This window comes from Neomonachus schauinslandi, chromosome 9 (genome assembly GCF_002201575.2).
Source record: "Neomonachus schauinslandi chromosome 9, ASM220157v2, whole genome shotgun sequence".
In the NCBI taxonomy this organism is placed as follows: domain Eukaryota; kingdom Metazoa; phylum Chordata; class Mammalia; order Carnivora; family Phocidae; genus Neomonachus; species Neomonachus schauinslandi.
Window position 1 is genome coordinate 114,196,892 of NC_058411.1, and position 27,477 is coordinate 114,224,368.

Consider the following 27,477-nt stretch of genomic DNA (forward strand, 5'->3'; position numbering starts at 1 on the left):
TTTTCCTGCACCATAGCAGAAAGTGCACAGGGTCCAGTCTTGCTTTGTGATTTGCAGCCCTGCCTCTCCCCGGGCTGAGGAGTTCTAACTGCTCCTTGTCTTCGTCAGTCTATTGTAGGGGCAGAGGGCTTGTCCCTTGCATTCCGGCACATTGCCAGCTCTCTACTGGGCCACTGCAGCCAAGTCTCCTGTGAAAGCCTCCTTCATGAGGTCATCGTCTGTGTGGGCTACTTCACTGTCAACCACCCAGATAACCAGGTAAGAGGCCCCGGACACTTCCTTAGACTGCTCCCCCAATCCTGAGAGTGTGAGGTATTAGAGTGAGAAAAGGCAGGCTCCCGTGCTGGAACCCATCTGTCCTGTGTGAGGCACTTTAACCAGGCTCCAGGGACAGGTCTCTGACTTATTCTATCCGAAGAGATGTGATCAGCACTAGATTAGCACCAAGGCCTCCTCTTAGAGCTATAAAAATAAAATATTTTTAATAAAACATTCACTACACAGAAGCATCACACCCTTACCACATAGGTTCTGATGTTCCATCCATATATTTGTTTTGTTTTGATCAGGTAGATTGCATCTTTCAGCTTGGGTCACTTAGGGGTGCTTAGGGGCTGCCAGGTGGTGTTGGAGGGGGGCCTGAGAAGGTGGGACTTGGGCTTCTTCCCCTTGAGTCACCCAGAGTAGTTTTGCTTTTAACTATTTGGATGATGTGGTTTCCAAGCAAGAGTTCTATTTGTTAATAGGGTTCTGCTGCTTTAAGAAGTTGGGAAGGCTTGTGTTAACGATTTTGTAAAAAAAAAAAAAAAAAAAAAAAAAATTAATAATAGTAATGAGCACTTTATTTCTTTTTATTTTTAAAACCAGAGTAATGGCATAACTAACATATCAGATAGTAGATCCTGACAGCCTCATTTATCCAAAGCCTTCTGCAACCTTAACTGTATGGATTATAGCCGAGAAAAAGGCTTCTGGACAACCCTTAACCCTCACTCCAAATTAGTAAGTTTATTTTAGGCAAATCTCTAACAAGTGTACTTATTAGGTCTGTTTAGCCTACAGCAAACTAGACTAGGGCAGGAGGACAGGAGTTGGTTATAGTGACAGAACCAAGTACAAGGTGAGAAGCTGTACACTTCAAGCTGAAACTGTTTATCTAATAAGGAGAAAGAGGAAAGAAGAAAATAAGGCAGGTCCCCAAACTCAGAAATAGCAGTCATCTGGGTTCAAAGGGACACTAAACCCTGTATTTTATTTCCAAGAAGATTCTTAATGTCCTCAGTGCTAACTCTGAATGAGCATGGAGGCAAAATATATGTTCTCTGAATTCCCTTTTAAGAAGGTTGAGGAACATGCAGTCCATTCTAGAAAGATTTCCATGATTAAAATATAGAAAATGTGGGGGGCGCCTGGGTGGCTCAGTTGGTTAAGCAACTGCCTTCGGCTCAGGTCATGATCCTGGAGTCCCAGGATCGAGTCCCACATCGGGCTCCCTGCTCAGCAGGGAGTCTGCTTCTCCCGCTCCCGCTCCCCCCTCTTGTGCTCTGTCTCTAAAATAAATAAATAAAATCTTTAAAATAAATAAATAAATAAAATAAAATAAAATATAGAAAATGTGGACCCTTACCAGAACAAGCGTCATAAATGGAAAAGTTCCCCTTTTTCAGGCACTGTTGCCAGGAGGTAGATCTTTTTCACCACCGCCACCCCCCCCGCCCCCCACACATGCCCTGGGAGCATTCTGGCAGTGCTCTCCCCTTGCTAGCACCCCCAGGTACTGGTGCTTTGTCCTTTCCGTGCACCAGGCCCAGCAGGTTCATGAGTCTCTTACAAGCTGCTCAGGGAAGGAAAGCTGAGGGAAATCTCCTATGTGATTTTCTTTTCTCCATGTATATTCATTCAACCTACTAAATTTGCATTTTATTTTCCCTTAGAAGTTTGTTTTTCTTTTTCTCATTACAAACGTATTCCTTACTCATCATGAAAAAGACAGGCAAGTGCAGAGAAGACGGAATCACAGTTACTACTGATGTCACCATCTGAGATAGCCACTGTTACCATGTTGGCAAGTTCCCTTGCAGTCCCTTTTCTATGAATATTTTTTCCAGTTTTATTGAGATATAATTGACATATAACATTGTATTCATTTTAGGGTGCAAACTGATAATTTGATATATGCATATTATACAAAATTATTACCATAGTAAGTTTAGTTAACATCCATCACTTCACAAAGTTACAGATTTTTTTCTTGTGGTGAGAACTTTTAAGATCGACTATCTTAGCGATTTTCAAATGTATGATACAGTGCTAGTCATCATGCTGAACATTACGTCCCCAGAACTTATTTATCTTTTAACTGGAAGTTTGTGCCTTAGGACCACCTCACCCATTTCACACCCCCCCGCCACCCCACTATGCGTATTTTACATAGCTGAGATCATAGTGCACATACACTGATGTCCTGGTTTATACCCTTAACGTGACGGGTCTTCCTCTACTTACGCTGGGGTTACGTCCCAATAAACCCATCATAAGTTGAAAATATCTTAAGTGGAAAGTGCACTTGATACAACTCACCTACCTTCAGCATGCTCAGAACACTTACGGTAGCCTACAGTTGGGTAAAATCATCTAACACAAAGCCTATTTTATAGTAAAGTGTTGAATATCTCATTTAGTTCATTGACTACTGTAGTGAAAGTGAAAAACAGAATAGTTTCTGAGTACAGAATGGTTGTTAAGTCTATCACTTGCTTACCGTCATGATCACGCGGCTGAAGGGAGGCTGTGGCGGGGGGGAGGTTGGGGGGTTGCTGGCTGGGAGCTGCCACCACCCAGCATCTCCAGAAAGTATCATATCGCTAGCCTGGGGAAAGATAAAAATTCAAAGTACAGTTTCTACTGAATATGTGTTGCTTTCATAAGGTCGAAAAATCATAAGTTGAACCATCATAAGTCAGGCGCCATCTGTATGTCAAAATCATTCTTTGTGAATATCTTTTTTTATTGAAGTATAGTTGACGCACGCTGTTGTGAATATCATTTTTATTGGCTGCATGGCTTTATCTTGTATAGACAGCCCACGGTTTACCAAACAGTTTCCTGTTTTATACTTAAGTTGTTCATCATATATCATGATGCTATCTACAGCACTTGTAAAGGGGTGAGTAATTTGTGGGTGTGATAGTGTTTTGCTGTGTTTCAGCTCCTCAGCAAGAGTTCAGCTCCTTCAGCACATCCATGTTTGGGGATGGCTTAAAACTTTTTGCTTAAGCCAACTCTTCTGTGATGAATTTACTGAACTCAGAATTGTGTGGGATTTAAAAGAGTTTTTCTGCCGCTGCTAGATCACAGACTGATCCTCTCCTGTAGATCAAGCATACCTCCTAAGTTTCTGTGGGCTCACCAGAATGAATGGGAAATGAAGTCAAGAGAACTGGCATTTGGAGATGGCTTGGCAGCAGTGACTGGGACCAGGTGAGAGAGCAGTGACTGGGCACACAAGGACAAGAGGAAGCAGGCAGAGAGAGTAGCAGGCGGCACAGGCAGGAGACAGGGGCACTGTGGCTAGTCCGCTGGGGAAGAAGATGCAGCAGGGATGTGGAGATAATTGTCGAGAGGTGAGCTTGCTATGAGGAAAAAATTAGAAAAGGGAAAAAAGCCAGATCCCCTATTTTGACACCTGCCTTCCAGAAAGATTGAAGACTAACCTGGACATCTACTTCTGATTAGAGACAAGATCAGAGAAGTCACTTCAGCCCCAGGCAGTAGTTGATGAAATGCAACAATCTACGAGAAGAAAGAATATGATAAAAAGTAGAGGAGAAATCAGAAATTGTAGTAATTGTCAAACACTGAGACACTGCGCCTATGGAGATGCTGTTTCTAAGCATAACACCTGGTATTTGTAGAATTCTTGGTGCTGTTCTTCCCATCTGTTGTCTTTTGGACCTCATCAGCACTTCAGTGAGGCTATAAGTACAGCGGGTATTTCTGCCTCACAAACAAAGTGAGGAACCAGGATTTGAAGAGGTGAAGTAAGTCCCTGGACATGACATGAAGAATCACTAAAAGACCAGGACTAGAACCCAGGTCTTGCAGAGTCCAACTCAGTGTACTTTTCATTTCATGTTGCTTAAGAAAATCACATGTGTATGAAAAAGTGCTCAACATCCCTCGGCATCAGGGAAATCCAAATCAAAACCTCAATGAGATACCACCTCACACCAGTCAGAATGGCTAAAATTAACAAGTCAGGAAACGATAGATGTTGGCGAGGATGCGGAGAAAGAGGAACCCTCCTACACTGTTGGTGGGAATGCAAGCTGGTGCAGCCACTCTGGAAAACAGTATGGAGGTTCCTCAAAAAGTTGAAAGTAGAGCTACCGTATGACCCAGCAATAACCCTACTGGGTATTTACCCCCAAAATACAAATGTAGCGATATGAAGGGGTACGTGCACCCCAATGTTTATAGCAGCAATGTCCACAATAGCCAAACTATGGAAAGAGCCAAGATGCCCATCAACAGATGAATGGATAAAGAAGATGTGGTATATAGGGGTGGCTGGGTGGCTCAGTCATTAAGCTCATCCTTTTTTTTTTAAGATTTTTTTATTCATTTATTTGACAGAGAGAGAGAGACAGTGAGAGAGGGAACACAAGTAGGGGGAATGGGAGAGGGAGAAGCAGGCTTCCCTCTGAGCAGGCAGCCCAATGCGGGGCTCGATCCCAGGACCCCGGGATCATGACCTGAGCCGAAGGCAGACGCTTAATGACTGAGCCACCCAGGTGCCCCATGATAGCTCATCCTTAAAAGCTGAAAATACCCTGACCACCACCCCCCCATATTAATAGAGGAGCTCCAATGACAGACACTGAGCAGGGACTTACAGGTGCGATGTCAGGTGCCTTGCTCTGTGGAGCCATCTCTAGCCACAGTTGTTTTAGCTGCATCAAAGGGTTGTGCTCATGCCATCCAGCTGCATGGCACGGGCTGCGTAGGGGGAAATAGCCTCCATTTACTAAAATGATAACTGCTCATATCCCAGTAGAATTGGGGAGTTTTCTGTAACTGAAAAGCTGATTGTCTATTTCATTCTAAAATCTTGTTTTATTAAATTCCCTTTCTGATCCCCCCAAACCCAGTAATTTGCTGAGTGTTTGCTGAGGGGATGTGGTACATATAGCTTTAAGCTCTCGTCCCAGCTCTGGCCACAGATTCATGGAGTCTTCCCGTGGAAGGCCTCTGAAGTTTCTAGTCCCGCTGCCTCAGATTACAGGTGGAGTAACCGAGGCTCGGGGAAGGAAAGGGGTTGCGGAGTAAGAGCTCGCGTGCCCCCACCTCACAACCGGCAGTCCAGTTCCTGCCCTTTCCAGCTCTCTTCTGTTCTTAGGAAGTGAATGTATTTAACCTGATGCCACGTTCTCTAAATCAGAGGAATTTCAGAGGAGAAATTATGATGCTCAATTCATTTAATGCTTCTGTATCATTAGTCAGAAGTCATGTTAATTTGCAGGGCCTGTTTGTCCGCAGTGGATCCTTTATTTCCTCCTGGGGAAACAGCTTGTGTCTTTGTAAGACAGGAGATTTTGAACAGCCTAAGGCTGTTTTATTAGGCAACTGCTTTGCATAAAGGATTGGCACTTTTTATTTGCCACCATTTAGTCTATTAGCTGGAAAGACTGAGCCCCCCCGATACCAAAGATGACTTCAGAAGAGAAACCTGGAGAATAAATATAATACCTCATTCTTGATGGAACCAATCATCTGTTTCCTATCATGCTGTAGTTTCTAATTAAAATGTTGGTTTTTTAATCAAAAACTTCCTTGTATTTTATGGCAATTTCATGACTCTTTCTAAATTCCTTCCCATTTAATTATTATAATGAACATAATTAGTATGTGCTGTCAGCCCTTCACTTTATTTACATTTTATATTGAATAATTAAATGTGGTCTGATAATTAAATTAACTCGAATGACAGATTATTTGACTGCCTGCATATTACCGTATTGGGAATAAGCACCTTTGCATATTCATTTTAGTTAGTGACTTTTTCATTTGGAAAGACCCCATAGATCCCAGCTCTCAGCGCCGGAGTCTCTTTTGGCAGGTGAAAGGAAGGGTCCCTGTGGCCCCCCCTCCCCCATCCAGCTTCTCTGGAGAGAAGCCCTTGCAGATTGAGCAGCCATCTGCACTGTACCAGAAGCCCGACCACTCCTGGGGAGACCAGAACAGGCAAGTAAGCTGGACAGTGAAGCCTTTGAAACTAGATTCTGCCTGAGCTGGGTGACATGCATTTCCCAGGTCTTTTGTAATTTGATGACTTAGTAAGAAAACCTAAACATTAATTGACTAAACATATCTGAAATGTATCTGTTGTGCTCACCTCAGACGTTTCCCTGCAAACAAAAACAGGGCACTTTCCTAGTTGTACACCATCTGCGGGTGAGGGAAGCAGAGTGATGTTTTAAGAGTGGCAGTTTTCCAGAGCCCCATTTCAGCTTTTAGAACTTTCAGAAGGGGCCTAATTCTTCCTCAAACATTCTTAACTTCAGTCTTTGTTTTTCTCAAAGGCAGGTGGTCCTAGGTCATGCCCATTTGGTAAACTCCCCCGGCCCCATGCGAGTCCATGGATGGAGTCCGCTGTGGTGGGCTCAGGGCAGAAACGCCAGTGTTTGAGGCCTTCCTGTTCTCCCGGTGTCGGCAGCTCGTTCTTTAGCTGTCACACAAGCATTCAACCTTCTGTATCTTCTTTCTTTGTGTGACAGATACAGTTCCTTTCATAAAATGAAAATGTAGGGCACCTGGGTGGCTCAGATGGTTAAGTGTCTGCCTTCGGCTCGGGTCATGATCCCAGGGTCCTGGGATCGAGTCCCACATCGGGCTCCCGGCTCAGCGGGGAGCCTGCTTCTCCCTCTGACCCTCTCCCCTCTCATGCTGTTTCTCTCTCGCTCACTCTCTAAAAAATAAATAAAATCTTTAAAAAAAAAATGAAAATGTATCATGTCTTAAGGAAAGCTTAACAATTTCAACACTATAACCATTTCGGAGTTACTCTCTTTATTATAGTACCAAAGAAAAATGTGGGATTTTTTTTCCCCCAAAAAGAGAACAGTAACTTTCCTAACTATATATAACTTCTGCCTATCTAAACATTTAACACTTCTAGTGAGTGACCTGGCAAGTATTAGAATGGAGAAGTTTGCCAGTTAGCAGTTTGGGCTGATGATATTAAAAGTCACCAATTTCACAGAAGCCAAATAAAAGGTACCTTTTACTCCCCTCATCTCTTTGGATGAATTTTCCAACACAAGGGGAGTTTGAAGCACCACATGCTCACACCAGGTAAAGCCCCTGAGAGCTTGTAAGGAACGCCTGGCTGTCTTCCCAGGGGAGCAGCTAGAGCAAACGGCAGCCCCCGCTGAGCACTCGGATGGACACTTGCACCACTTGGCACTGACCTTGGCTGTGGATACTTGTACTGTGCAACTGAGAAAGGAACATTCTTCCCCCTTTTTATGGGATTACCTCCTAATTTGTAACACTTGTAATTTGCACAGATCTCCTGCTTGTGGTCGATGCAGCAGTAGTTAGGGTGGTACCTGAATGTATTCACATCATGGATCAGTCTGCAGCTGAGGTTTTGAACTCGATCTCCAGTGGTTCTAAAGGTCAGACGTCCTAGAGGATAAGAGCATTGGGTTCTGAAGTCAGCTGGCTTGGAAATCCCTATTCTGCTCTATGCTAGCACGATGATGACTTTGGGCAAGTTACGGACCGCTGAGCTTCGGTTTTCTCATCTGTAAAATGGAGATGTCACCACTACTTTCCAGCTTGTGCAAATTAGGTGAGAGAGTATAGGGCCTGACCCATAGTGAATGCTCGAGAAAGGAGCTGTTGCTATCCCCTTGCCCTGTTAACACCATCTTCACAGCACTAAATAATACACCTGCTTCATCAGTGGGCTAAATTCATAATTCTGACATACTGATCTGAAAAAAAAACAAGATCCTACAGATAAACTATCCTTCCTGTACCAGTTTTCTCAGTTTCTCATTTTTGAGGAATTCAGATCCAGAACATTCCAGTAAAATAACTGTCCTGAAATCTAACATTAAAACTTGGAAGTTGAAAGCTAGCCATAGCTTCATCTCAGTGGGACTATAAAAAGTTGGGAACCCCCTAAGCCCCTTCAGCATGGCTGTGAGACCAGGCGCATGAGTAGGGTCATTCTGAAGCCTGGTGTAATTAAACTGCAAGGTGAGGGGCGCCTGGGTGGCTCAGTTGGTTAAGCGACTGCCTTCGGCTCAGGTCATGATCCTGGAGTCCCTGGATCGAGTCCCGCATCGGGCTCCCTGCTTGGCAGGGAGTCTGCTTCTCCCTCTGACCCTCCTCCCTCTCATGCTCTCTGTCTCTCATTCTCTCTCTCAAATAAATAAATAAATAAATAATAAAAAATGAACTGCAAGGTGACACTTAGCTAATCATTCCCTTCTGAGTTCCATCCCAAGATGAGGCAGAGCTGTGGAAGACACACAAGGGAAGTCAAGAAATAAACCGTCAGCACCCTCTTCCCAAAGTACCCGAACCCAGACCCTCTGAACAGGCTGAATACTGTCAGGACAGCTGTGCACACAAACCTCAGTCATCCTTTGCTCCCTTAAAAATCTTCTATTGGGACATCAAATATGCATAAGAAAATCATGCCAGAAGGAATGTCCCATCAGTTTAACTCCTGACCAGTGGTAGATCTAATTTTTCTGGGCCTGCCTTGGTCTTCAGTCACTGAGGGACCTTTTTCATAAATCACCGAGATGGAGTATAAGGCATTAAAGTATAATCACAAAGAAGACCCCTCCCCTGAGATAGGAAATTCTGTCAAGACCCTCATGAGTCACGGAAAGCCCATCACCATGGATCAAGCACTGGTGCAGCGGTGAGGGAGGCCCGATCCTTTTACGGCCGCTCAGCTGAGCAATCCTGGGCAGGTCACTGTGCTTCTCTGGGCTTCACTTTCCCGTGTGTCAAAAGAGTTAGGCCGGACTACTGGGTATTTACCCCAAAGATACAAAAGTAGGGATCCGAAGGGGTACGTGCACCCCGATGTTTATAGCAGCAATGTCCACAATAGCCAAACTGTGGAAAGAGCCAAGATGTCCATCGACAGAAGAATGGATAAAGAAGATGTGGTCTATATATACAATGGAATATTATGCAGCCATCAAAAGGAATGAGATCTTGCCATTTGCAACGACGTGGATGGAACTGGAGGGTATTATGTTGAGTGAAATAAGTCAAACAGAGAAAGACATGTATCATATGATCTGACTGATATGAGGAATTCTTAATTGTAGGAAACAAACTGAGGGTTGCTGGAGTGGGGGGTGGGGTGGGAGGGATGGGGTGACTGGGTGATAGACATTGGGGAGGGTATGTGCTCTGGTAAGCGCTGTGAATTGTGCAAGACTGTTGAATCTCAGATCTGTACCTCTGAAACAAATAATGCAATATATGTTAAGAAAAAAAAAAAGAAGAAGGTAGCGGGAGGGGAAGAATGAAGCGGGGGAAATCGGAGGGGTAGACGAACCATGAGAGACGATGGACTCTGAAAAACAAACAGGGTTCTAGAGGGGAGGGGGGTGGGAGGATGGGTTAGCCTGGTGGTGGGTATTGAGGAGGGCACATTCTGCATGGAGCACTGGGTGTTATGCACAAACAATGAATCATGGAACACTTCATCTAAAACTAATGATGTAATGTATGGGGATTAACATAAGAATAAAAAAAGAGTTAGGCCGGGTGCTCCAAAGAGCCCTTCCTCCTCTCGTAGAGGATAGATACATAATTCTGAGACGAAGTGTGAATTCAGGGCCAGACCAACATAAGTCGATAAATTGAATCATTTTCATTTCTAAGTATAGCATCAGATACTCCACTCTAGCTGCAGCTGGTCTCGTCGCTGTTCCACAAACACACCTCAAGCCTCTGTCCTTGCTGCTTTCTACCTCGAATACTTTTCCCTCGGAAATCAGCATGATTTGGAGAGGCTTCCAGATTTTTTTCTCAGATGTCATGTTATCTGGCCTTCCCTGACCACAGTATCTAAAACGGTAGATAAGCCCGATGGTTACTGTTTCCCCTTTACCTTACTTTATTTTTCTTTATATACCTATTGCCTTCCTGCCATATAATTGTTTTGTCTGTCTCCCCATCCCCACGCTATCCCACTAGAATGGAAGTACCTTGAGAGCAGTCTTGGCCTCTAGTGCCTTCAGCAGTGCTTGGCACAGAACAATTACCTCATACAAACATTTGTTTAATGAACCATTGGGCGTTGCGGTGATACATCTCTCCTTAGGCATAATACTGCAGAAAAGGTTAAAATGGTCCCAGATTTTGAAAGATACAATACTTCTATTTTACTGACCAAACCTCCTGACCTGACTTATAGCTAGAAATTTAAGGGCCATTTCTTGGACACTATGGGTTATTTGTCTTCTAATCTATTCTAAAAGAAGCTTCTTAGTTTCGTTTTTGCTGGAACCAGTAGTTCTGAAATCCAAAGGAAACTACTGTGTTTAAAGATTTGGCAAATACTGTATTAGAGAAAAGAGTGGCATGTGAGAGAAAGCTTTGGGGGTGGATTTAGGATAATGTCCTAGCCCCTCTTCTCACTTGGATGATCCTGAGTGTCACTTTCCCTAACTATAGCATAGAGACAAGTCTTAACTCATAGGGTTGTTGTGAAGAGTAAATGTCATCCTTACTACTCAGGTCTCAGATTTAACTCTCGGCTAGGACAGTGGATGTCTGTGGAGTCTTTGCTCACCAAGTTGGTGGCATTGTCATGGCAAATCTACTCTGACTTATGATTTGGTTTAAAAAAAAGTTTTTGACAGGTGTGTCCCACTCTAAGAAAGCACACTGCAGGAAAATCTATACTTAAAGGCTCCCAAACCACCATATCGTTCATTCATTTTAATAACATGCTTCTAAGGGCATCTTTAAATATTTTCCTCCAATCTCTTCACATGCAGTTCCTTTGGGAACGTGTCCCTTTGCTGGGCCGTCAGGGCCGCACGCCGTGTCAGAGAACCTGGTGTGTGAGAGCCCCGTCGTGGCAGCGCGTGCACTGGCCTCTACTTTAAGGCATCAGTACTATGCTTTCGGGGCGCCTGGGGGGCTCAGTTGGTTAAGCATCTGCCTTCAGCTCAGGTCAGGATCCTGGGATCAAGCCCCGCATCGGGCTCCCTGCTCAGCAGGAAGCCTGCTTCTCCCTGTGACCCTCCTCCCTCTCATGCTCTCTGTCTCTCGTTCTCTCTCTCTCAAACAAATAAAATCTTAAAAAAATAGTAAAAAATAAAATTCTAAAAAAAAAAAAAAAAAGGCATCAGTAGTATGCTTTTGTAGCCTGATAAGAGGGACACGGGTTCTGGGCCCAGCGACCTAAGTTCTGGTCCCAGCTTACTAGCTCTGTGTTCCTGCACAGGCCCGTTTCCTCATCTATAAAATAGGGATGCCACCGAGAACACCTCAGGGCGTTGTTGTGTGAAGTAAATTAGACCATGAACATGGTGATGAGCACATTCCCTGGGCCAGAACACATGTTAACGGTGATGTTATTGAAATGATCATTGTCTGCCTCCAGATTCCCTATTCTTAGTGGGAGAGGCCGTGGAGTGTGCACTCAGTTAGCCCTGACACTTGATATCACCTTAGATGGGCCATCTCTGCTGAGTATGTGTCCCTACCCGGTGAGAAGCTGGAGAAAGCTCTGGGTGTCCCCTGCCTACAGGGTTCCTCTGTGGACCCAAAAGATGTAGAAACACCAGGTGATCCTCCTGTAGATGTCTCTGGGCTTAGTGCACTTCATGTGCTGCTCTGGCATAGCTCCTAGGGGGGTTTGGGGGGGTCGGTCTGGCTCTGGCCAGCTGCCGGCTCCCCCTCTCCAAGGGGCATGCCTAGTTCAGCTGGACATACCTGACAGGTGACAAACATATGCTTGTCTGGAGGGCACTGAAGGAGAATCTCCACTCACCACTTTGGGCTGGAGAAGTAGGAGGAAGGGAGACCTCACACCCAAATAATTCTCTTTTGTAAGAGCAACTGCTAAACTGAAAACACACCACAGAGATAACTCAGAGGTGCACTGAGATTGTGTTAGGAAAAGAAACTGGAAAATGGCTCACATGAATCAATGTGAGCATTTAATGGGTCTTAATTGGAACCTTATCCTACTGTACTTAGAGCAGCGAGATGAAAGCGAAAGAAATCTGAGAGACCATTTATTTCACTCGAGAAAGCAGTAAACTGAAACTACAAAAAGATTTGACTACTATTATATTTTTATGATTAAATAAAATGGTCATAGACTGGTGCTGGTGAGCCCATAAATGCCCCATGGAATGCATCCATGCTCTCTGGCTGCTGTTGGGATGTGCCCAGAAAAATCTCTCAGCCTACGCTCTGCGTTTATTAACCCTGCTGTTCTCACACCAGCCAAGGTTTGACCCAAGTTCTCCTCACAGGAATGACCCAAAGCCCACTTGGAATATTTGTGTTTGACGGCATGATTAAATGCATCACCTGTCCACCTCCCTCACACGCACGCATCCTGTTGGTCTGTAATGGACATAATCTTGGCAGTACTATGTGTGTCTGTGTGTGTGTAATTGTAAGTTCTCTTTTCTTAGAGAAGCTGCTTTAGAAAATCAGAACAGCTATTAGTTGAGAGTTCGTGGGCAGCATGTTTTATATGGTGACTCTTTTAGTCATTCGTAAGGAAAAAAAATAAGCTCTTTTATTACCATATTTAAGCATAGTATCTGTGCAGCTGCCAGCAGCATGAGGCACTCGTGTGTGTGAGGACTCACAGCACAGGATGTTGTCATTTCTGCGAGGTCACAGGTCTTCAGAGACCATTTAGTCCCACACCCCTCATTGCCAAAGAGGAGAAGGACCTGCTCAAAGTCACTGGAACCAAGCCTCCTGACATACTGTCTAAGGCTTTCTGTGACCAGACTTCCCCTCCCCCCTCCCCCCACCCTGTGGCAGATGCGACACAGAGAATGCAAATAAACAGAGAATCCAAAATAAAGTAGTCCCTTAAATGTATGATGATATGATGAGTCTGTATTATTTCCAAGGTCTGTACTCCTTAGACAAGGTTCTTTCTCAAACATAAACTGAAATGGAGCAGCCCTTTTGAGTATAGTCCTGGACAGATTATAGAATCCATGACTTTTAGGGTTAGCCACGTGTTTAAGATAATCTAGCCCAACCTTCTTGTGCTGCACGATGTGTTTGAAGGGAATTTAGAACACGCCTCATTGGAAAGGTAACTCTTCTCACAGGATAGACAACATGAAAGAAGGAAAAAGAAGCTCTAACACAGAACAGAATGCTGGAGGTGACTTATTCTTGGGGAACTGCCAGAACTGTGAGCTTTGTGTCCACATTCATCACTCATTCCTTCTCTCGCATATCCACTTTTGCTACATGCCCAGCCTCTGGGAGATGCAGAAATGAATACAACCCAGGTCTTGTCTTGTGGAACCCACAGCTTGGGAGCAGTGCCATCAGTGCAGAGACTCGGTCCTTCCTTGTCCTTCCTTCAGCAAACATTTAACAAGTGCCTGCAGTGGTCCAGGTGCTCCTCTGGACACCCAGGATGCACTGGGACACAAAACAGACAAAGCCCCTGCCCTCCAGTTGCTGACATTCCGGGAGCAAAGGGAGGGACAGACCATAAACAAACCTGGATCTGTGCTAGAGTTCCTCTGGGAGAGAGTTCATGGTGGAGGTGTTTGGCTGATACCTGAAAGTGAAGAGATACTTACTGGGTAGCAAGGTAGGAAAGACCATAAGCAGAGGCACTGAGATGTAAAATAGCCTGGCAGGTTCAGGGAGGAGCAAACTGTTCACTCTGACTGGAGCTTAGGAGGTGGGGGAAAGAATATGAGCTAAGAGTGAAGAGGCGGGCCGGGCTCAGGTCAAGGAACCTATGTGCTAGATCAAGAACTTGAGAATTTCACCTCTAGGAGATGACGAGAAGCCCCTAAATGTTACTAGCAGGAGATGGTATGTTCAAACTATGTCCCAAAGTCACTCCAGTTTGTGGAGGATAGGAAGATAGGCATCAGGATTTTTGTACTGGAGACCCGGACAGAGCAGGCGCCCTGGTTCTGAAGCATTGCTCTCCACTGCGGGAGCACAGTGATGTTTGAGGAGGTAGCCTGCCCAGACGCCTCTTTCGCACCCTTCTGCTGGTGGTAACCAGCACAGAGCCTATCTCCCTGAGGAAGCAGAGAACAGCAAGTCAGGGGCCTTCTCAGTTTCCCTGGAGGGACCCAGGAGGACAGCCACTCAACCCTCACTACATGAGGAAACCCTCGTTTCTGTAGGAATCCCCTGCTCGCCAAAGCTTGTGAGAGGCCACAGCCCCAACTATGGGCTTTAGCCTCTCCTCCTGACCCTGGCTGCTCTCCTCTCTTTTTCCATTCTGCCCTCACTCTCCGTCCTCCTGACACTGTGCTAGTGCCTGACAGCAGTGAATCCCTGGGACCACCTGGAAGAAGGCTAGCGCTTAAAGGGCCTACCTCCCACGCGGTCTGCCAAGGTCTCTGCATTTAATGTCAGCCTAGAAATCTATTTTATGGTAGGAGCAAGTCTGGAAGGAGAGAAACTTACTTGCTGCGCTAACCAAGGGACTCTTCGTGTTTCTCAACTCTGAATTTGATTGGCTTATGTATGTGGACAGACTCTTCAAATTTTTCTCCTGTGATACTTAAATAAAGCCACTTCTACACCCTCCCTACAATACCCACAAGGCATCAGGTTAGAGAAACAAGGTGTATGTGTTTGAGGCATGCCATTTTCTTTCTATGATTCATAGAGGTCAACGGCCTCAAGGCCCCTCCTGTCATGTTGTTTCTATCCCGGGCCTGGGCTTCGGGTATGATAAGACCGGTCAAGAGCAATGTGGACAGAGCAGCTTGGCCAGGCCACCGTGCCTGCTGCCTCTTCATTCCAGCCTCGTAGCAGGACCAGTTTTATGGAGAGGAATGTAACAACTACTTTGTTTCTGGTCGGCTAGAAAAAATATTCTTTGTTCCAGTGATTTACAGACTCTCTCTGCTGTCTCTTTTAATGAATTTAGATGTTTAGACACCTATTTTTGCCCCTCTGTTGAGGACATCTTGTCTCTGACAAGAAAAGGAAAAAGCAAAACAAGAATTCTTAGGCGTAAAGAATTTGCTTGGTGAGATTTAACTATATGCATACATGTCCACTCACCCTACCACACTGACCGACAGAACTGGCTGGACCTTCGGTTTGACCAGCTCACAAGGCTTGCTGAAAGCGGCTGCCCATGCCCCACTCTACCCCTACTCACTGTACTGTTGTCCCAGGGGGCCGCTGACTTCCACAGGGTGCTGGCCAAAATACCCAGTCCGCTCTTCTTTCATATCCAAAGATGGTGTCACCTAAGGACCTTGAAGGTTCTGACCTGAGTAAGCCCAGGGCCCTGATGTGGCCCTGGAATTGGGTTTAGGAACCAAAGCTCAGCCCTAATTCATTCATTCTCCTGGTAGTTATTGAGCACCTGTTATTTTTCAGACACTGTACTAGGCACCATGGCAGATACTAGGGATATAGCAGTGAATAAAAGAACATAGCCCCTGTCCCCACAGAGCTTACAGCCTTGAGACTATTGAAAACTGGGGATTTACATCTGTTCTTTGCCTAAACAAGTGCTCATGTGCCTGGAGCCAGGCAGGGCCATGTGTATGGTTCTGTCTTCTGGGCCATGGCAGACATAGGGCTGGGATCCTGAGGACATAAGTATTTAGAAACTTGCCAGCAGGCATTCTGAGGACAGAGAGAAGAGAGAGATAAATAAATAAATAAATAAATAAATAAATAAATAAATAAATAAATATGCAGAGCTTTCTAAAATCACTATTGAATTCCTCCTAAATAAGGGGGAAATTCAGGATCACTCTTAGATCTTAGCAAAATCAACAGGATTCATAGAGTACAAGTAGGTAAAACAGAATTTGACCATTTTCTGTTTTGTTTCCTTGAATGTAGGTGATCTCTAGAGAGCTGAAGATTTTACTATAGGCCATCATGGTTGTATCTATGATTGATAGGTAGACACATACATACATATTTACATACATAGGCAAGAAACCGCTATGGAGCCTTTCTCTAGCTTATTGCTATTATGGTTTTCTGTCATGGTTTTGGTATCATCAGGGAATGAGTTGTTCCCATATAAGTGGCCATTTGCAAATTACCAAAATTACCTTTAAAATATGATGTTTTTTTAACATTAACTATTTGTTCTCATTCTTTTTAAATATTATAGTTTCCTGCCTTCTTAAACTTAAATTATACTTAATACATTATATATTTTTTGATGCCTTAAGAAATAATATCTAGGGGCGCCTCGGTGGCTCAGTCAGTTAAGCATCAAACTTTTGGTTTCGGCTCAGGTCATTGTCTCTGGGTTATGAGATCGAGTGCCGCGTGGGGCTCCTCGTGGGGCTCCACGCCCAGCACAGAGTCTGCTTCTCTCCCTCGCCCTCTGCCCCTCCCCCCCCGCTCATGCGTGCTTGTACTCTCTCTCTCTAGAATAAATAAATCTTTCTTAAAAAAAAAAAAGAAGTGAATATCTACCATAGTGTTAGGCACATGAGGATTACTGTGTGTACGGAAGCAAAGTTTTAAAGTGTAGAGTACTAAGTAAAGATATGGGTTATAATTAATAAGATACTTTACTACAATATGGTAATGTTCTCAAAACCAACTGAAAAGGGGCGGCTGGGTGGCTCAGTCGATTAAGTGTCTGCCTTACTCAGGTCATGATCTCAGGGTCATGGGATCGAGCCCCGCATCTGGCTCCCTGCTCAGCGGGGAGTCTGCTTCTTTCCCTCTCTCTTCTCCTCCCCTTGCTTTTGCTCTCTCTCTCTCTCAAATAAGTAAATAAAATCTTTAAAAAAAAAAAACTGAAAAGGGTAGGGATATTTAGTCTTACACCAAGTGGTTCCAGGCAACTTTTTGAATTTCCATTTCCGTTCAAAATAATTTTAATTCCCACCTCTTCATTTATTAGCATCAGATGATGCTGATACTTCTTCCTGTTGTCAGTTTTTCTCCAGCAGTCTCCTAATTTGCTGATTCCAATCTATTATAGGCCAGAAAACCACTTTGATTAGACTTGCTTCTGAAACGTGAATTGTTAGACTGAATTGGAGCTTGCAGAACTTTCCTGTAAGTAATTGACATGGATTCCGTGGAAAGACGGGGCACTCTGAGGGCAGGGATGTCTGTGACTTGTCACTACCCCCTTCCAGGTGCCTCATACCGCACTTGGCCAGAGTAGGTGCTCAGTAAACATTTGATGAATAGGCTAATTTGTCTGCTCAGAGGCCTGCTTGCTCACTTCCTGGTTCTGGGCTGAATTCCAGGTAGTCACAGTTGGAGGAAAGGGGCCCTCTAGGTAAGGAGAGTCCGGCTGTTTTCCATTTGTATAACAGGATAGACTCCATGGGCCTTCCTAGCCACTCTCCTTGGGATCTTATGAAATGAGTGCAGCAGTTGTCATTTTACAGAGGTGAAATCTACAGACTCGCCCAGGCCTATTCCATTTCTAAACCAAATCACCACTACTCAGTCCCCAACCTCCACTTTCCTTTTGTCCTTTTTTAAATTTAACTGTTGGGAAAAACTATTCAGGTTATACCAAGGATTAGCATTATAAGTATATTAAAACCGATAGTGTTGGTTTCAAAAGTATCAGACCAGCTTTGTGGGCCCTCAAAATTCAAAAGACAGCCAGCGGCAAGAGTCACAAGCCAGCGCTCCCTGTGGAGCCATGCATCCCGGCAGCCTGCTCCAGAGTGTCTGGCTCTCTCGCCGACCCTCCTTTCAGAATCTTATGTCTAATGATTTGAGGCAAACCCTTGGCACTACCCAGCACAGCCAACAACTGATTATTTGATACCTAGCCAAGCAGAATATAGGTTTTTGAAGAAAGGCCTTTTGTGTTGGTTTCATCTGCGTACGTGGGTTGGTTTAGCTTTTGTAGAATGGCAGCGTGTCATCCTCATCTCCACGTGGGCTGGCAGAGGTGTGCGAGAAGCTGGCTGGCAGCCAGTCATGGGAATGAACTCCGGCCCAGCAACAGAGACCCCCTATGCCCGGGAAGGGGTGTCCTCGGGAGTCTCATAGCCCTGGACCGGCCTGGGAGGTGAGAGGCCGCCACTCAGAGGAGTTTTCCAAGCCCAACTCCACCAGTGACTGGCTGGGGGACCTGGGGCAAATCTCCTGAACTTTCTGAGTGTTAGATTTCTTCTTATAAAAGAGTATAGTCATCCCTGTCTGCCCACTTCAGAGAGTGTTCAGAGACTCGGACAATGTAGGCAGAGGGGCTTTATAAACTATTGAGTACCGTCTCTCCAGTGACAGGCTTTATGTCGTGGTGAGTGCTGCTGAGGTCCTAGCAATGCAGTGTCGTAGAAGACTTTGGATTCCTTCACACCAAATGAGAGATCAATGTCACTCCTGACCCATGGTGGGGGGCAGGAGGGGTTGGATCTTTTCCAGACCTGTCCCTATAACCAGGCCAAGGAGAGAGGTCCCCAAGCCCAACTTCCTTGTAGGGTAGAAGACAGCTTATCACAAAGTTCACTCTTTAGGGATGTGTTAGTAGTCAGTTTGGGCTGTAGTGTGTTTCTCACAGTTCTGGAGACTGTAAGTCTGAAATCAGGGTGCCAGCCTGCTTGGGTTCTGAGGTCATGAGATCTGGTGGTTAGCTCACTAGTTCTGCTGCTCCTAAGTCTTCTCCTGCTGGTGGCAGACTGCCAGCTTCCTGTATCCTCACAGGGCGGAAGGCGCCCTGAGAGCTCTCTGGGGTCTCCTTTATAAGGACACCAATCCCATTCGTGAGAGCGCGATCGCTGTCATCATAAATCACCTGCCAAAGGCCCCACCTCCTGATACCATCACACTGGGGGTTAGGATTGCAACATATGAGTGGCGTAGGGACACAAACATTCATTCTATACCAAGGGACAACATATGTAGACCTGAGGCAACATGATGTGAAGACCATTGAACCCTCTGAGTTAGAAAATGGGCTCTGTACCTAATAAGAAGAGATAGAGTAGGATTCTTCCCCAAGGCCAGGCACAGATGAATTTGTTCACTAGGAACCCCGTCACTTTGATTCACTCATTCCAGTAACTCTCACGTGCCTCGCCCTCTAGGAGAGCAGTGGGGCCCACCTGCCCTTTTGCATCTGGAAATGAAGCTAAACACACTTACACTGTGATCGCAGCTGCCATGTTTTGGGCTTGAAAAGGAAAGGCTGTCTCTGGTTTCGCTGCCTGGGCAGACTTCCTGGGCTTAAGGATTTCCTTAAGTGCTTCAAGGGAAGCTCATCCTGGGTCTGAATCAGGAGCCCACAGCACAAGCCTGTTAGCTTTAGCCCTTCCTGCTCTGTTCTCAGATTGACAAGTCTAGCACAACAGCCTCAAGACACAGACAGACACACACACACACACACACACACACACAGAGTTAGCTAAGCCTTTCTCTCTCTACCACTTACCTCTGTTTCTTGGATCGTGCTTGGGCTGGGATTTTCTTTTCAGAGCTGTCAGAATGCACTTCCTAACCCCCACCACAAGATCCTGGCTGGCATCCCCAGCTCTGTTTGCATAGCTCTCTGCTGTGTGAGCAGGGCCAGGCAGAGGCCAGCAACGGCTTCCCAGGTAGCATGAAGCTTGCTGAGGAGTCCCGGCCAGAATGCAGGGCCTGCTGCCGCCAGACCCCCGTTCCAACGAGTGGCCCTTATGGAGAAATGGGGCTGGGATGATGGAAAGCACTCATTAGGCCTCATACTGGGAGGGGACTTCGGGTCCTACAAGTATATGGAAGCCAGAGAAGCAGAAGACTTAGGAGCAGCAGAACCAGTGAGCTAACCACACACTCATACCTAATACTGTTTTTCACATTATGGTCACAGACACGTCTCACTTGCTCCTCCTCTAAACCCTGAAGGCTGCCATCTGTCTCTCTTTTTTTTTTCTTTCAATTCCAGTGTAGTTAACATACAGTGTTCTATTAGTTTCAGGTGTACAATATAGCGATTCAGTAATTCTACACATTCCTCAGTGCTCATCATGATAAGGGTACTCTCAATCCCTTTTACCTATTTCCCCCATACCCCCACCCATCTCCCCTCTGGTAACAGTTTATTTGTTCTGTATAGTTGAGAGTCTGTTTTTGGTTTGTCTTTTTTTTTTTCCTTGCTCATTTGTTTTCTTTCTTAAATTCCACGTATGAGTATTTGTCTTTCTCTGACTGACTTCTTTAATAATTTTTTTAAAAGATGTATTTATTTATTTGAGAGAGAGAGAGAGGGAGAACACGAGCAGGGAAAGGTGTCCCTCTGACTGACTCCTTGCACTTAGCATTATACCCTCTAGATCCATCCACATTTTTGCAAATGGCAATATTTTATTCTTCTTATGGCTGAGTAATATTCCATTGTATATATACACCACATCTTCTTTATCCATTCATCTGTTGATGGACATGCAGGCTGCTTCCCTAAGTTGGCTATTGTAAATAATGCTGCAATAAACATATGGGTGCATATATCTTTTTGAGTTAGTGTTTTTGTCTTCTTTGGCTAAATACCCACCAGTGGAATTACTGGATCATATAGTAATTCTGTTTAATATTTTGAGGAACGTCCATACTGTTTTCCAGAGTGGCTGCACCAGTTTGCATTCCCACCAACACTGCAAGAGGATTCCCCTTTCTCCACATCCTTGCCCACGCTTGTTATTTCTTGTGTTTTTGATTTTAGTCATTCTGACAGGTGTGAGGTGATATCTCTTTGTGGTTTTGGTTTGCATTGCCCTGATGATGAGTGATTATGAGCATCTTTTCATGTGTCTGTTGGCCATTCAGGTCTCTTCTTTGGAGAAATGTCTGTTCGTGTCTTCTGCCCATTTTTAATTGGATTATTTGGGTTTGGGGTGTTGAGTTGTATAAGTTTGGTTTTTGGGTTTTCTTTTTAGAGAGAGCACACATGTGAGCAGGAGTAGGGGTGGGGCAGAGGGAGAAGGAGAGAGAGAGAGAGAGAGAATCTTAAGCAGGCTCCATGCCCAGCAAGGAGCCCAGAGTGGGGTTCAGTCTCAGGACCCTGAGATCATGACCCAAGCCAAAATCAAGTGTCAGACACTTAACTGACTGCGCCACCCAGGTGCCTCTGTTAAGTTCTTTATACATTTTGGATACTAACCCCTTATGTCATTTGCATATATCTGCTCCCATTCTGTAGGTTGTCTTCTGGTTTTGTTGATTGTTTCCTTTGCTGTGCAGAATACCCATCCCTATTTTATAGGAAGAACCCTGAGGCTCAAATTGGTTAACTGACCAGAGCTAGCCTTAGAGCCCAGGGCTACCCAACAGCAAGCACTCTTGAGCCTGTAGATGTGTGGCTTATAACCACTGAGGGACAACTGATCCCCAATCAACTCTGAAATAGACCTGGTTAGCAAGGCTAGTCTTTCTAATGAAACATTGTTCTGGCCAGGGGCATTGAGGAATCAGTTAGCACTCTGCTATGGGCTGAGTTGTGTCCCCCAAAATTCATATTTTGTACCTTAACCCCCCAATGTGATTGTACTTGGAGATAAATGAGGTCATAAGGGTGGGGTCTTGAATGAGGTAGGATTGGTGGCCTTGTAAGACTAGGAAGAGGGGCGCCTAGGTGGCTCAGTCGTAAAGCGTCTGCCTTCGGCTCAGGTCATGATCCCAGGGTCCTGGGATCGAGCCCTGCATCAGGCTCCCTGCTCAGCGGGAAGCCTGCTTCTCCCTCTCCCACTCCCCCTGCTTGTGTTCCTTCTCTCGCTGTCTCTCTCTCTCTCTGTCAAATAAATAAATAAAATCTTTAAAAAAAAAAAAAGACTAGGAAGAGAGCTCTCTCTTTTCATGTGCACTCAGCGAGGCAAGGACTCATGGAGGTATTGGTCTGCACACCAGGAAGAGAGCACTCATCGACCATGCTGGCACCCTGATCTTAGACTTTCAGGCTCCAGAACTGTAAGAAAATAAATTTCCGTTGTTTAAGCCACCCAGTCTATGGTATTTTGTTATGGCAGCCTGAATAGACTAAAACAGGCTGGTATTTGAATCTGGGAGCTTCTCTCCACCTAAAATTCCTCCACTGATTGGCCCTGAAGGTCCAACCCACCTTCTCAGTGCAGCCTTCCACATTCACCTAAGGAGTAACCCTTCCCTCCCACGGGGTCCCCTAATCCTTTGTCCTTTCCTGTCTGATGAGCCAGTCTCCTTTGTATTAGTCTGTCATTTGTGTACATACCTCCGCTCCCTGAGAGCTAAAGCATGGATTCTCTCTGTGTTCCTATAGCACTGAGCGTAGGAGGCACTCACTAAATGTCCACTGAATTTAGAGTTCTCTCCTGACCCTCTCTCACTGCACCAAGTTATACTTTACCTATACTCTCTACTTTGTAGAACGCACAAAGATTGGAGCTGGTGAGTGGCCAGAGATCGGCAGATGAAAGAATCAGCACATCCACTTGTCTGGTCCAGATTCCTTTAAAAAAGAATTTTTTTTTTTTACTAGATTCCTACTTAACACTAGCATTCAGATCCTCCTGGCCCTCCACCAGGCTGTAGCACACATTGGCAGCATGTAACTTTCCTTCTTTTAAAGCCTCTTCTTCCCAGAACTGTTGATAGTTCCAAAACGGAGAGGGAGTGGGGGGGTCCCTCCCGCTCCTTCATTCCCCCAATCCCTTGTCAATTATAATGAAGAAAAAAGTGGTGAATACCAGGGCATTTGGGTAAAAGATGTCCTTCCTTGATGATGGAATTATGCCCACTGGCCTCTGCTGAGAAGACCAGAGGAGGGACCCATGCTGTGTATAGTAACTCTCTCTTATGTTCTAGTACAGCCAAATAGTTTCTGTATGATTTGTCTTAAATTCAAAGTCTAGGAATCTAATTTTGAGTGAGAAGGAATATATTTAAAGATCCAACACCCTTGGTCATATTCTCTTTCTTTATTTGGGTGTATATTCACTTAATAAAAATTGAGCAATTCACTTGAGAGGTGCATGTATGTTATACTTTGGTGAAAAGTTTACTTTTGAAAAAATTCTCCACCTTGAAACCCAGAGAAATTGAACCATTTTCCCAGGGTTACACAGCGAGCTGGTGCCCAGAGTAAAGGCAGGAACCCAGCCCTCCCAGCTCTTTACTTAGTACCTATTTTAAAATTGCACCTAAGAGCAAGTGGAAAGTTGAATTTCAATTTCTTTTAATGTGAATGTTGCTGGCAATTCCCCTGGTTTCCTTGGAGCCCTAATCTGCATCTGGAAGTGCACATCATGGGGGGGGGGGGTCTTCTCATTATTATGGACCCATACCAGCTCCCTACATGCTATCTAACTGATGACTATGACCCCCAAAGAAATCTACAGCCAGGCACCTCCTTTCTCTTGGGGCACTGGTCTGAAAAGGAGCTCTGTGGGAAGCCCCTCTGGGGATGTGTTGGCCTGTATGCCCTGAAAGGAAGGGCAGGTGGCCTGACCAGACTCAGGGTGGTGCTCACCTTAGGCCTTATCAGCAGCCACTTGTCTGGAGAAAGGTGACAGACCAATAGTTACTGACTTAGCTACAGCTCCACCAGGAAGGCATAGAGAGAGAAAACATCATTGTAAATCTGAGATTTTTCTTAACTATTTCCATTTCATTCATTCGCCAAGACTTTCATATTCCATGATGACTCTCTGTTGACTTTGGAAAGCTGGAGCAGCTCATGGTGACACTTGACTACCCCAAGGCCTGGGAGCCAGTGACTGGATGAAATAAACCTGAGCCCTGCCCTCAGCCCCTGATCTGTCCACAGCCTCTCAGGCAACTCTGTCCAGGCGCACAAGGCCCTGGGCGGCAAGGTGATGCTCTCCGCGCGCCAGCCTTTCTTCCCTGCCCCTGTGGGAAGTGCTGAACCTACTGCAGCTGACCACCCCGCTGTGCTCATTGACAGCAAAATGCCACCCCCCTGTACCAAAACCCCTCTTAATTATCCAGGAGTGGTCTCGCCCACCAAGTCTCAGTGCTACAGGTTGGCCCCCTCCTAGACTTCCTAAGCCTATCTTCCCACAATGCCTGAAATGTGGTTCTAAGGACAGTGCTGACGAGATGTCCCACTGGCTCACAGCCCAGCCAGGGGGTGTGGCTCTTAGCACCCCTGGCAGACCCCTTACCTATACCCTGATTAAGTTCTATCCTGGGTGGTCCTGTGAGTAGAACACCCTACCCAAGGTGACCAAACTTCCTACATCCATTTGTGTCTTCTGCACCACAGGGACTTAAAAGTAGTGGCCTCTGGCAGGTGGTCTCACGACACTGCTGGTGACCTCTGTAAACTCACTCCTTCAACAAGCACGGGAGAGCCAGCTCCATTCCTGGAGGGGACTGACAGGCCCCTGAGGGGCTCTCCTGCAGCCCAGTGAGGGTCAGGAGTCCAGGTGGAGGAAGTTCTCGTTAAGCTTGCACGTTCTGTGCTCGTTTACCAGGAACCAGGAGTTGTCGTCTTCGAGTTAACATTGTGCCCATGCCAGCCAGACTGGCCAGTTTAATATCTTTTCAATTAGTGAATCTTCCAATAATAGCATTTTAACAATGAAGTTCCAAAGAAAAGAACTTCTGCTTCATTTTTGGACAAGGGGGAAAAGAGACTTGGAATAATGGTATCATTATAAATTCTAAAGTGGTGGTCATTTGGCTGTGCTACAAAATTTGTAGCTAATAATTAAAATAAGGCTTTAAGTAAATGCTTTATCAATAAAATAGATGATGGGACATATTTTTCTCAGTCAGTGGTCAGAAATGGCAGCACATAGCCATGTGCTGAATTGTCACACTGTCAGTCTTTAAAATTCCTGCTGGATTTGAAGGTATTAACAAGTCCCTATCAACATTCTCTAAAGGTTTTTGATGTCATTTTAGCTATTGAACTAAAATATGTGAACTATTACTTTGTTGATTTTGTTCTTAAACCAAACTGCATTATCATCTGAGAGTGTGTTCTTAAAGTATTGTTAAAAGTACTTTGAAAACTTGTAAATCCCTGTAATTTATGTTTCTCCTGCCTCTGCTGTTTCATTCTGTCCTTCTGGTTTTAATTTGAATGCAGTCCTGTCTGGGTGTGTACCTGTAAAATTATGTTTTTCCAAGTACAATTTACAGTCCTGACCTTAGATTTTACAGTGTTCCTAACTTTCTGTGAGCTTCTTCTTATACCAAGAAGTGGGCTTTGGGTCACCCAGCTCTTTCGTATTAGAACCGTCTAATCAAGGTTACTTGAAGCAGACCTGATTTTGACATTTCTTAGTTTATCATGTAGGCCTAGGGAGTAAATTAGGAGGGCTTCCCTGCAAGCCCATTAATTGTACTGCCCCATTTCTTAAAATGTACACAGTTGTAAACCTAGACTGCTTCAAGACAAGAGTCTCATTTATCTAAACAATTCTCCTTTTAGACTCAATGGCACTGATGGAAACACAGATAAAGAGTTTGGATCAGGGAAAGGATCTTTTGGAGCCTGTGCTTGCTGAAACTTCCCACTCCCCTTACAGTCAGTCCCCTTTTCTTTCCAAGGGCTCATCTGCATACTGAAGAGGTCTGTCAGGAGCTAGGTTAGGGGAGGACTGCAGTGGACAGAGGCTAGGTAAGAGAGGGATCATTCTTCTGAGCGAGCTCTTTGCAGGTTTCAGGGCATAGGGCTGCTCAGCTTTAAGGGGGAGGGTGGGGGCGGGCGCTTAGTTAAAGCAGTGTGCATCTTGAATCCATTTCAGAGGTATCCTCTCTCCATGGCAGCCTTGCTCTTCACTGTGGAGTATAAATGGCTGCAGAACTTTGGGGATCTTTTCCTTAAGTTAGGAAATGAGATTTCTTTACTTTCTGTTCCTTTCAAATATCGCTTAGGAGTTCGGAGTCTCTCTTTTTTTTCTCTCTCTCTCCTTACACACCTTCCGCCTGTTCTCCATGGTTCTCCCAGACACTGTTGGGGGATGCAGGAGGAAGGGCGGGCCGGCTTTCTGGCTGTTGACCTAGGTTCGCTCCTGTTTCAGGTAATCGTACAGTCTGGCCGCCACCCCACGGTGCTGCAGAAGCTCTGCCAACTGCCCTTCCAGTATTTCAGTGACCCACGGCTGATCAAAGTGCTCTTCCCTTCACTTATCGCTGCTTGTTACAACAACCGTCAGAACAAGATCATTCTGGAGCAAGAGATGAGCTGTGTTTTACTGGCCACATTCATTCAGGTACCTTCTGTCTTATGCCTGATCCTCTGGCTTTATGTGTAAGCTAATGCAGTTGAAAAGTAAAAGTGAACCAGCTGTTTATTCTTGCCATCCACAGTATCTCTTAAATTTTGCACGTATTTCTGTGCTTGAAAATTAATTTCTAAAATATGAGGATAGTAAAACTGGGGTTGACTGTTGTATAACTTCTACTTGGAGGATTTCAAGAAAAGGATATTTTTCCAGTTGACAAAATGGTAAACCCATATCAAGGAAATGTTTTTAAAAAGATGGCCAGACTTCTTTAAGGCTTTAGCATTTACATTCATCTAGCTTTTAGTCTAGCTACAGGGAATAGATAAGGATTGCAGAAGAAAGATCAAGTAAAACTTCAGTTGATTTGTAAGTTTTTAAATAAGTATGATTCATACGCACATGTGTGTATGTGTAATAAAATCCTGTTATATTGCTTTGTAAAAAGCTCTAACGCTTGTAAGAATGGCCTTATATTTTTCTGATCCAGCTCAAGTCTATATATAGGGACGGGAATCAGAATTAGCACTGTAGCAAAGTAAAGCAATGTTTCCACATCTAAATTAACTCAGTCAACTAACAATACAAAATCAAGTTGGCTATTCTTTAACAGTTGCTAATAGTTAATCCTGAGTTGCTGAAAATCTTCCATTTTCTTTGAAACGTTCTACCATAAAAACCAGTGTGTTTTTGTTCCATGACATACATGTGATTAACAGACAGTGTTTTCTGTTCGTAATAATGAAACAGAAAGCTGAGCTCTGTATTAGTGTTGTTCCTTATTCTGGCTAATATACATATATCATTGTTGAAAGGATGCGATCCTGCCCGGCTGGTTGGGATGGCTAAAGAGTCAAGCTTTCTTCACCTTAGATAGTAGTTAGTGGTTTACATTTTTTAAACTATCCTCTATTAGGTGATCAGTTAATAAACACAACTAGATCAGTTGTGTTTAGAAATGTCTACTTTCAGCTTAGTTGTTCTCTTTGAGTCTGGGTTCTATTTTCTGAAATTTTTTTCAAAGATACTCAGATCCACAGGGAGGGTATGGATTTTTTTTAAAAAATCTTATGGTTAA

The 27,477-nt window shown here is 44.8% G+C and overlaps 1 protein-coding gene across 2 annotated transcripts in view; it reads left to right on the forward strand.

Moving 5' to 3' along the window:
- The window catches only part of SCAPER (S-phase cyclin A associated protein in the ER), a 523,695-nt gene that overhangs the window by 492,010 nt on the left and 4,208 nt on the right, over positions 1-27,477 (forward strand). For both annotated transcript variants that reach the window (XM_044917799.1, XM_044917800.1), the window contains 2 exons: positions 109-258; positions 26,196-26,387. In XM_044917799.1, coding sequence (XP_044773734.1) covers positions 109-258; positions 26,196-26,387 — 342 coding nt within the window. The remainder of the gene's footprint in view (positions 1-108; positions 259-26,195; positions 26,388-27,477) is intronic.